This window comes from Sturnus vulgaris, chromosome 16 (genome assembly GCF_052056855.1).
Source record: "Sturnus vulgaris isolate bStuVul1 chromosome 16, bStuVul1.hap1, whole genome shotgun sequence".
In the NCBI taxonomy this organism is placed as follows: Eukaryota; Metazoa; Chordata; class Aves; order Passeriformes; family Sturnidae; genus Sturnus; species Sturnus vulgaris.
The window spans coordinates 3525132-3534885 of NC_142258.1; the positions used below are offsets into that span (position 1 = coordinate 3525132).

General features: G+C 51.9%; 1 protein-coding gene across 3 annotated transcripts; it reads right to left on the reverse strand.

Annotated features, from left to right (window-relative positions):
* Positions 1-18: 18 nt before the first annotated feature.
* Positions 19-9528, reverse strand: AP5Z1 (adaptor related protein complex 5 subunit zeta 1). Of its 3 annotated transcripts, XM_014870539.2 has the most exons (17): positions 9418-9528; positions 9080-9217; positions 8524-8710; positions 7422-7563; positions 6403-6515; positions 5738-5906; positions 4910-5050; positions 4509-4546; positions 4267-4429; positions 3825-4003; positions 3184-3326; positions 2284-2433; positions 1969-2080; positions 1565-1662; positions 1184-1316; positions 831-1045; positions 19-579 (listed from the first exon to the last, which is right to left on the reverse strand). In XM_014870539.2, the coding sequence occupies exons 1-17, from the start codon at positions 9456-9458 to the stop codon at positions 315-317; spliced, it is 2427 nt and encodes an 808-aa protein (XP_014726025.2). In that variant the 5' UTR covers positions 9459-9528; the 3' UTR covers positions 19-314. The 3 variants fall into 3 exon arrangements, with proteins under 3 accessions (XP_014726025.2, XP_088030416.1, XP_088030415.1); XM_088174290.1 differs by lacking the exon at positions 4910-5050 and having other exon boundaries at positions 9418-9502; XM_088174289.1 differs by lacking the exon at positions 9080-9217 and having other exon boundaries at positions 9418-9477.
* Between the last annotated feature and the right edge of the window lie 226 nt (positions 9529-9754).

Below are 9754 nucleotides of genomic sequence, written 5' to 3' on the forward strand. Positions count from 1 at the left end.
ATCTCCAAAGGGACAGGATCTGCTGGCAGGGTATTAATGTATCATTCACTCTCCTGCAATATCCACACAAATCCACCAGGATTTTCAATGCATACTCACCAGGAAGGGATAAGACAAGCTTAGGAGATAAAAAAGCAACAGGCACTAGGACACTGAAATACAAACAAAAAGCTTCAGATCAGAAGAGCAGCCTCAGCTCTCCTTATTCCTGTTCTCTGTTTCATTCACAATCATTTGTTCTTTTCCAGTTAAGATCAGGGCCTCAGCCTTGAATGTCAGCAGTGTCCAGTGAGTTATTCAGAAACCTCCTGACCTCACACTGGCATGGAACCTGCAGCAGGCTCCAGGAACTGGGTGACCATCCTCAGGGCCAAAGGGAGGGAGTCATTCACCTCCCTCTGAAACCGTGTGCTGGCCGGGGGTGGGGTGAACACAAACTGAGCCACGCTGGGCATTTTCAGCAGGTTCATGAGCTCAGTTGCCCGAATAAGGATCTCCTCAAGGTCTTCCTCACTGTAAACAGAGGTGACAGCAGGGCTCTGTACAAATGTTGTCATTTTGGACAGGAACATGGACACTCTGTAGGAGAGAAGGACACGGGTATCAGCTGGCAGGACCTTTTCACCCAGCCAGGTCACTACTAAGTGTGCAAACTCCAACAGACTAGTGCAGGTGAAGAACATTAATCAGCAGATGAATCTCACCTCTTCCTCCTTCCACAGCTCACCTCTGTCCTTTCTCAGTTCCCAGACTCAATTATTAACTAACACCAGCAAACCCACATTCGGACCCATGAGATCTGCACATTTCAACCTTTTGCCGGCGCTCACCTGGGGATCAAGTCCTGGCTGCGGGCTGCCAGCTTGGTCAAGGTGGCCATGAGGACACTGATGGCACGGGGGGCACAGCTGGGGGTGCTGGCCTGTGGCCGGAGCTGGGTGATCTCAAAGAGCACAGCCTCGAGGGTCTCGAAGAACCGCGTGATCTGCTCCACCGTGCAGCGCTTGTCATACGACACCGACAGGTACTCGCCGATAGCCCACGCCTGGGGCCAGGGCACAAGGAAGCACAGGGAAAGGGAATGGAATGGTTTTTAGGGAACAGAAAATCAAGTTAGCTAATGCTAGGAGAGAGGAGGAGAGGGAAGGTGAGTGGCAGAGTGCAGCTGGAGCAGCCTGCTCACCATGTGGGTGAAGATGGCCTCCTTGCTCTGGATGTTGCTGACTGCTCCCGAGAATTCCAGGATCTCTGTGGACAGCTCCACCACGAGCGCAGGGCGCAGCCTGCAGAGCACTGCCAGCTGTGAGCCCAGCACCCTGGAGCAGAGAGAAGGGCACAGCTCAGACCAGGGTAAGGTGGTGATGCCCAAAGCCAGGAGGGGCTGACAGCGCCCAGCCACTGGCATGGGGCTGTATCCTCAGGATGTTCCCAGCCGGGATGAAGGTGAAGCCTTCAAAGATATGTCACAGTGGGGACTGGGCCAAAACTGAAAAGGCTCCTGGGCTGCCCTGGGATGCCAGGAGGAAGGTCTGGGAGCTGGGCTGTGCCTCCTGTCTCATCTCACCTGTACACATCCTCTTTAAACGCTGGGAGCTCATAGAGCTGGTCACTCCTCTGCAGCAGCAGCACCACCAGCTGGTTTATCAGAGACCCATCTGCAAACTGAAAGCCAGCCCTTGTTTCAGCAGTACCAGTGACATCCAGCCCCCAACCCCAAAATAACCAGCCACGTGAGACAGCTGGCAGAGAAACTGCCTGATCTAGGAGGGGAGCAGTGCACAAAGCAGGTATCAGGCTCACTGTGCTCTGCTCTCCTCTCCTCTGCAGCTGGTTGAGAGCACAGAGTGAACCTGGCACTGCTCCACAGAGCTTTTCTCTTTCTCTGCATCAAGTGGCCAGCTCTGCTCTTCACATAACAAGAGATCCCTGTGGCACAACTGGGAACCAAACTCCTCTAAAAGGACCTACCTCTGTCACCACCCTGAAAAAGAGCTCCAGTAGGACAGGGACAGTCTCTGCACACTGCACCACCCTTGGGCTGCTAGCCAGGGATCCCAGCAGCTGCCGAAGTGGAACCAGACTGTGGGCAAAAGAAGTTACAGTTGAAGGTTTGTTCCCAGTTGCCTTTCCCTGTTCCCCACAAGGCCTTTGAGTGCTTGCAAAGCTGACAGAGGGAAGAGAAATCCACCTCACACCAGCTCAGAGCAGCTGTGCCTTTCCCAGTAATCCCAGTGCTGCCTCCCAGAGCTGGATGGCTGAACCACACTCCAGGCAGGCTCCTACCTCTCCGGGGCATCCTGGGGAGCAGACTTGGTGCGGAGGAGATACTGGAACGTGCTCTTGTAGAGGGGATGGCGAAAGGCCTCCAGACACGTGGCTGGTTTCCCAGCTGGGTCACCCCCGGCCTTCTCGGAGGCAGGAAGAGCAGCTGCCCTAGCAGGGAACACACAGAATGTGCTGCACTGTGAGAATGGGCCAGGGCAGAGCTGGGATCCAAAACAATGAACAGCAAGTTGGTCTAATCCAGGTGCTCGGAAGCCTGAGAGACAACCTGATGAGCTCAGGCCTCCCACATTCAGGCAATAGTTCCAGACTTGCTTCTGTGTCACACTTGGGAAACTCTGTATCCCTCAGTAATCCAAGCCCACCAATACCTGCCTTTAGGATGACTCTCTTTTCTAAGCACTCCAGAAAGAGCTGAAATGTCAGGAGGGCAAGGAAAAGCAGAGGTACACAGCCAGTTCCAGTCCTACCCCATCTTCATGGAAACTCAAAATTCCTAAGATTTCAGGAAGAAAATTCTGTGTGTTCCAGAGAACAAAGCCAAAAGTAGGGCTAGGAGCAGGAAAGGAAGAATAGGTATTTCACCTCTGTACTGAGGTGGCAGCTCATGGAAGCCCCAAACATGTGGCAATCATTTGGAGATAGATAGGGAGAGGAGAATGGTAACAGCTCCCTGAGCCCCAAAGACAGTCCAGTACTGAAATGTGAGAGCTGGTCACCTTCTCTTCCCATGTACAACACATTACTGGGAAAACTGGGCTGACATCTGTGCAGCCTTGTGCTAACCTGACTGCAGTGATGCCTCTTGCTCTGTGACAGCTGAGGCTCAGAAGTGTGCACTGGGCTTTGGCCAGTGTTAAGATGTTGATTAACAAGTGAAAGGAAGGGAAGGTGCATTACCTCAGCTGAATGTCCAGAGCTGCTGTCAAACAGGGCAGGTCAAGCAGCAAATGGAAGATCTCAATGGCTGTGCCTGCATCCAGCAGAAATGGGAGAAAGTCCACAAACTCAGAGATCAGAGGTGGACTGTTCCACGCCAGGAACTGCAAGGAACAAGCACAAACTGCTGCACTATCCCTGCTACTCCATCACACATCCAGACAACACCACATTGTGACCAGATGGGATGGGGAAGGGAAAGTCACTTCTGAAAAGCAAAACCAGAGAAGTCTGAGGTTTGGTCAAAACCCAGGAGCCTGTTAGAAGCTCAACACACGCCTCTGGCAGCTGCTTCAGTGGCTGGCAAGCTGCAGCTTACTAAACTTTTCCAGAGACAAAGTGCTGTGTCCTGTGTTCACTGTGCTCCCCAGCCCTCTCCAGTCCTGCCAACCCAGACTCTTCTCTCCTGGCAGGGCTAAACAAACCCAGAACCCTCCTCCCCTTCAAACTCACACTTGCTTTGTAACAATCCTTCTTGCCTGTTCTCTCCCTAGGACTGCCATGGAGACACATGGAGGGCTCTGGGGTGCAAAAATTAAGTTCTAGGGCACAGAAGGGGATGTGAAGCAGGCTCTCCCCTCTGCTGCTCCAACACACTGTACCTTGAAGAGATTTGGGAAGCTCTGCCTGAATATGCTAGAGGAGTCTGTGAAGAGCTGGCTGTTGTCTTTGCAGAACTGGACAAATTCGAAGGCCAGTGATGGGTTGTGGAAGAGCTGAGCTGGGATATCAGTGAAGAGGTGTTTGTAGATGGCATCCGAGTCCACAGCTGCCAGTTTGCCTGGGAGGACACAGCCCCTTGCTGAGCATAGCCCACCCAACAGCCCTGCCAGGGCTCCAGGGGCTAAGAGAGATGTGGGTTATGATCCTCTAAAGAGCAGAGGAACTTCAGCTCCTGGGTTTCCTGGGGTGGGATCATCCATACCAGAACACAGGCAAGGTGGAATAACCAACTCTGGCAGGCAGCAAATTGCCAGGACAAAAGGCTGTGCTGGAATAGGCAACACTGGATCATGGAGGAGGGGGTGGGAGCTGAAGACTTACTGTGGTTCAGGAAGAACTGGGCAATAGGCAGCAGTGCCCTGGCATATGTGGCATCCCCACAGATCCTGCTGTGCAGGGTTTTCAGGAAGGAGACAGCACGGCACACGTAGGAAGAGTCCTGTTTGCAGATGATGTCCATGATTGTCACTGCCTCAATGAGACACTGCAGGAGAGCAGAGAGTAAGACTGGAATGGGGGAAGCCACAACTCCCAGAACTTGAGCCCCACCTCTGTGTACTTACAGCTTTCTGCAGGTCTCCATCATCTTTCTTCAGAGGCCCTGCCAGAGAAATGAGTACAAGTTAAGCTTTGAGCCCACATAAGAATATGAGGTTGTCAGTTTGAGCACTAACCCCGGCTTCAGGGCAGGCAGGAGCACACACTGATCCTAAATTCAGGCCAATGAGAACACAGCCTCCCCAAATCAAGGAGGCAGAACATGACTGCTGCCTCCAAATCCTTCCCAACACTCCAGCTCAGGGCTGGTCTATGACTTCCCCCAGCAGCTGCAGCAGGCCCTATCCCTAAAAGCCTAACTGTGGATTCCAGGGAGTGAGGTCCCAGCCCAAACATGCAACAAACCAGAAATATTTTGGAGAACACTACCAAGAGGACTGCCAGGAGGGCTCATGGCAAGACTCACGCCGGTTGCTCTGCTCGATGAGGCGCTGGCAGTACTCGAAGGCTTTGTCCCGCAGACGCTCCCTGGGGGGAAGCAGCTGGCCAGCCCTGGCTGTAGTGGGGACCATGGATGTCACAGACCTGTCCATTCCTGCTCTGTCATCTACACAGTAAACATCACATGTGTCAGTTTATCACAGGCAGTGTCACCCACACAGCAGCCCAGCAACAGAAAGGCAGCTGAGTGTCCCCAGGTGCAGAGTGAAGAACAGGAGGCTGAGGGAGAAGGGAATGGTACAAGAATACCAAGGAGATGCTGTCTCCCATCACCCAGGCCTTCTTTCCTAGGAATCCACTGGGCTTTGTCTGGAAATAGGAGACTCACCCAACAAGTGATTCCCCAAGGACGGATCAATATATATCAGTCAGGAGGTTTAATGATATTCCTTCCCAAACTTTCCCTGCTCCTAGTCCAAGATCTCTGAACTCTTGCCCATATTCCTGTCACTTAGAACCACAGAATGAGAGGATGGTTTGGGCTGGAAAGTGCTTAAAGCTCATCCACTTCCATAGCCCCTGCTATGGGCAGGGACACCTTTCACTATCTCAGGTTGCTCCAAGCCTTGTTCAATCTAGCCTTGATCACTTCCAGGGATGGGGCAGCCACAGCTTCTCTGGGCAACCTGTGCCAAGGCCTCAGCACCCTCACAGGGAATAATTTCTTCTTAATATCTAACCAGTCTGAAAGAGATTGCTGGGTTGCTGGTGCAGCCACCTTATACGACATCTGAGAGCACACAGCCCTCTTGGGGCTGCAGACCACAGTGGCCTGCAGACCTTCAATCCCTACCTGGATTAAGGGTGTTCAGCTCCTTGCCCCCATAGCACAGCAGCCAGTTTCTCAGCATGGAGAAGGTCTGCACATTGAGCCACTGGTCCTGTGTGTAATGCTGAGCCACTGAGAGAACTGTGAAGAAGTCTGTGGCAACAGTACCATCCACCTCTGTGATAGGAGCAGGCTGAGAGAAAAGATGCAGCAGGTCAGAGTCCCAGGGAAAGGCTGAGTGAGAGGGCAGGGAAAACCCCACTGAGCCCATGGAGACAAGGAGCCCTTGTTTGGGGTCCTGCAGGAGGGCAGGTATCCAGAGAGAGAAAAGCCAGCTGTGCTGGATCCTTCTCCTCAGCTGAAATACTCAGCTTTGCTACTTTGACACTGGTCTCATTTGCAATCACATTTAACTCTGAAGCACGTGGTCACTAAAAGACTTCTCTAAAAACTACTTCAAGGATCAAAGCTCTGGCTCTACAGCTGAACTCCCAAATCTCAGAGCTGTAAATCCCCCTACTTTGCTTTCCTATCTGTCTCAACCATGTATCCCACAAAAAATGCTGAAGAACAGCAGCACTTCTAGGCTACTGTTTTCCAAAAGAAGATGATTCTGGGAACCCACACCAGCAGGTAACAAATGATTAACAAATGTCCTTGTGAGGTCACCATGGCAACTCAGCACTCACCTGTTTGGTTCTGGGACTGGAGAAGAAGCCTCCAGAGGATTGGGCCATTCCTTGCTGAATGCTTGCATACCTCAGCCAGTCAGCCAGCTTTTTACTGACAACATTGGTCTGTTCTGTACAAGGGAAGTGACAGGGTCACTGCTAGAGGCCTCTGCAACATGTCCCTGTTAACCCTCAATTGCTGTGCTTTTTCTCCAGCCTGGATCACTCTCTGATCCAGCAATCCATAAGGAAATTGGTACCCCAAGGTGGATGTTCTACACTCCTCATGCTACCTCAGTCAGGGAGTGAGTGCTGGAACCAAGGACTCTGCTACCAGATCACTCAGGAGATACTTGCTCCTTTGTCTCCACCCACAGCTGCTGTTAGGAGGAATGTGCAAAAACAGTGTCACGTTATCCAGGCAGTGTCTGGCCTCAGCTCTGCAGCCAAGGGCACAACTCCCTCACTGGGAACTCACAGAAGCTGGGGCAGGTGATTCTTCCTGCTCTGCCAGCCCATGCACCCAGCCCAACATTGTCCCCAAAGCTTCTCCAGCACACTGCATGAGGTACACAAACCTCACAGGAAACACCCAGAAACTCACTCTTGCTCACAACTCCCCAGCATTTAAAGCCTGGAATGCTCTCCTAGGTTAACTCACCACTACCCATCCAGTTCTGCCCCTCTGATGAAGAGCACCTCTAGTTGTTTCAGCTGCTCTCTTGACCAGATGCACAGGCATGGCTCTGTTCCTCTGTCTCTCTCTCTCAGCTTGATGCTCTTCAGAATAGCTACAGTTTGACATTCCTGCTGTATCTGGAGATCTCAGCTAGAGTACATGATCCTGTTATACAAATCCTTAGCCAAGATTTGACTGCAAGTCCCAGTCCCAGTTCTGTGTGGTGGAATACATCTCACTAAGTTCCCTTTCCTTGTAGCAGAGATGTCACTTTTGACAGCAGTTTCCAACTGAGAGCCTTCTGATCACTACCCAGATCACAGCCAGGTGGCAATCTCAGCCCTTCCTATAGATTTACCTTCTGTTAGAGATTCTGGTGAAAGGCTGATGACATTTGCCAGGACAGGAAGAAGGAACCGAGCACTCTGACCCTCGGGCAGTCTTCTTTCAAGGACTTTCACAACACGCTGCCCCACAGCTGCCACGTCACCCTTATTTTCCTGAAAAATAAAGCAGAGGTGAAGATAAATAATCTACCATTACTAGAGACCAGTCTCTTCCATCAGACACCAATACCAAAGTCAAACACAAAAAGAACTCACAGCACAGGGGATTTTACCACAATTTACAGAGATTTTCTGCAATTTGAATTCACAGATCTCAAACTGTGGGGCTGCTTATGTGTGTTTTTACGTTGTGGAACTGCAGGACAGTCTCAAAGCTGGATATGGGAGAGAGGACCTTTGTGAAGAAGCATATAAGTAACACATTGCTGGTTTTTGTTTCATTTCCTGTAGTTAAGCAGACTCAGATGAATGTCAGAAACATTGGAGACATTTTAAGCACACAGTGAAACTCAGAACGAGAAGTTTCACAAAAATATTTTGCCTTCAACAGGCACAATAAAAGAAGGAGAGCAAAAAGAAGAAGTTTCCAGCTTGTTCCCTAGGCAGCACTCAAAGCAGTAAGGTCCTCATGTTTGTTCTCCCCATGGAGAATCTGGACCTTTAAAGTGTCATTTGCATACACAGCTTTACATGTTTTATAGGGTCTATGTATATTTTTCATATGTGAACATGGAAGCCAATATCATAACAAAAAGAGTAAATTCATTCTAAAATCTTTTGCTTTCCAGGTTCAAGCAGCCCTGATTTGAAATCTATTCCAGCAGCCAGCACTAAAGGGTTCTTTTTTGCTTCCAGGACCTCAGTGTCTAAATATCACAATTTTAAGCCTTTTTGATTGTGAAGGGCTGTACACAAAATTTTGCCGTTTTTCCTCTATGCAAAGCAGAATAATGAGATCCCTTAAATGAACACTGAAATGCCTCTGCTTTTTCCTGCATACTTCCAACTGATTTTCACTCTTCTTGAGCTCAGAGAGGAGCTCAGGAGCAGGGAACAATCAAAAAGCAAATCCATATTGACAAGGGAAGATCTGTGACTTGACAGGTCATTTACCTGAGCCAGAAGGACGGAGGATACCAGGCTCAAGAGCTTTGTATCTTGAATCTCATCACAGGAGAGGATAAGATCATTGCAAGGTGACATCTCTCTCAGGATGGCAGCACATAACACCTGAATCTGCTCAGGACTTTTGGGTGAGCACAGCACTGTCTGCAACAGCTCCACAAACTTGCCATCGAGCCTGCAAGAATCACAGTAAATATCACTGCAAGGCAAGAAGAGATCCAGATGTTTATTTCCTGCATATTCTTGGCTTTGGCATGATCCCCCTTGACAGTGACTAATGCCACTCATCATTTCTGAATGCTGTTCCTCAGTGCACTTTTTTAGAGACCTCAGTGACACCAACCCGTTATTCCTGCTGCAAAAGGAGATGAGCACCTTCTGCTTAGTAGGGGGGTGAAAGGCAAAGAGGGGCGTTGTGTTTAAACTGAACTTCGGGTTTTCAAGGCAGCGTGTTATTTTAAAGCCCTGACCCACGCTCTTCTTTCTTTTTGGTTACGAAGGTGCTTTGCTTCCTTGAACCCCCGAGTCACTCACGGGCACTCACTTGCGGGGGTACTTGGTGGCGGCCACGGTGAGGTGCAGCCTCTGCAGCGCATCCACGGCCTCGGGGCCCGCCTCGGGGCCCTGCAGCAGGGCGGACACGCGGGCGGCGAATCTCCGCAGCTCATCCTCCTGGATCTCCCTGCCGGGGCAGTCGGGGCTGTCAGGAACCCGGGCCTCCATTCCGGGCCCTCTCGGGAAGCTCCGCGGTGGAAGAGTTGCTACGCTCCCGCCCTGCCCTCCGCCCGGCTCCCCGCTCAGCCACGGGCGACCCCGCCAGCACACCCGCCCGGCCCGAGGGGTCCCTGGCGCTGTCCCCTGTCCCCTTGTACCATGTCCCACCTCGCCTGCCTGAGGAAGCTCTCGGCAGCCGCCGTGAACATCGCGGCCCCGCCGCCGCCCGGGCCCGCGCCACGGTACGCGGCCAAAGCCGCCCCCCACGGGCGGGCGGTACGCGGCGCCGGCTCCGGGGGGACGCGGCGGCTGCTGCACGAAGGTTCCGCCCGGCGGGAAGGGCTCGCAGGAGCGAGTGGTGACCAAAATCCTCGCTGGTGGCTGCTCACGGACTGTCCGAGGTGCTGCTGTTACTATTCCCCACCTCAGGAGCCTGAGGACAAGCTTGGCTCTGAAGCCAGCCCGCCGTAGCCACTCCGACCTATGGAGAACATCATTACACGGC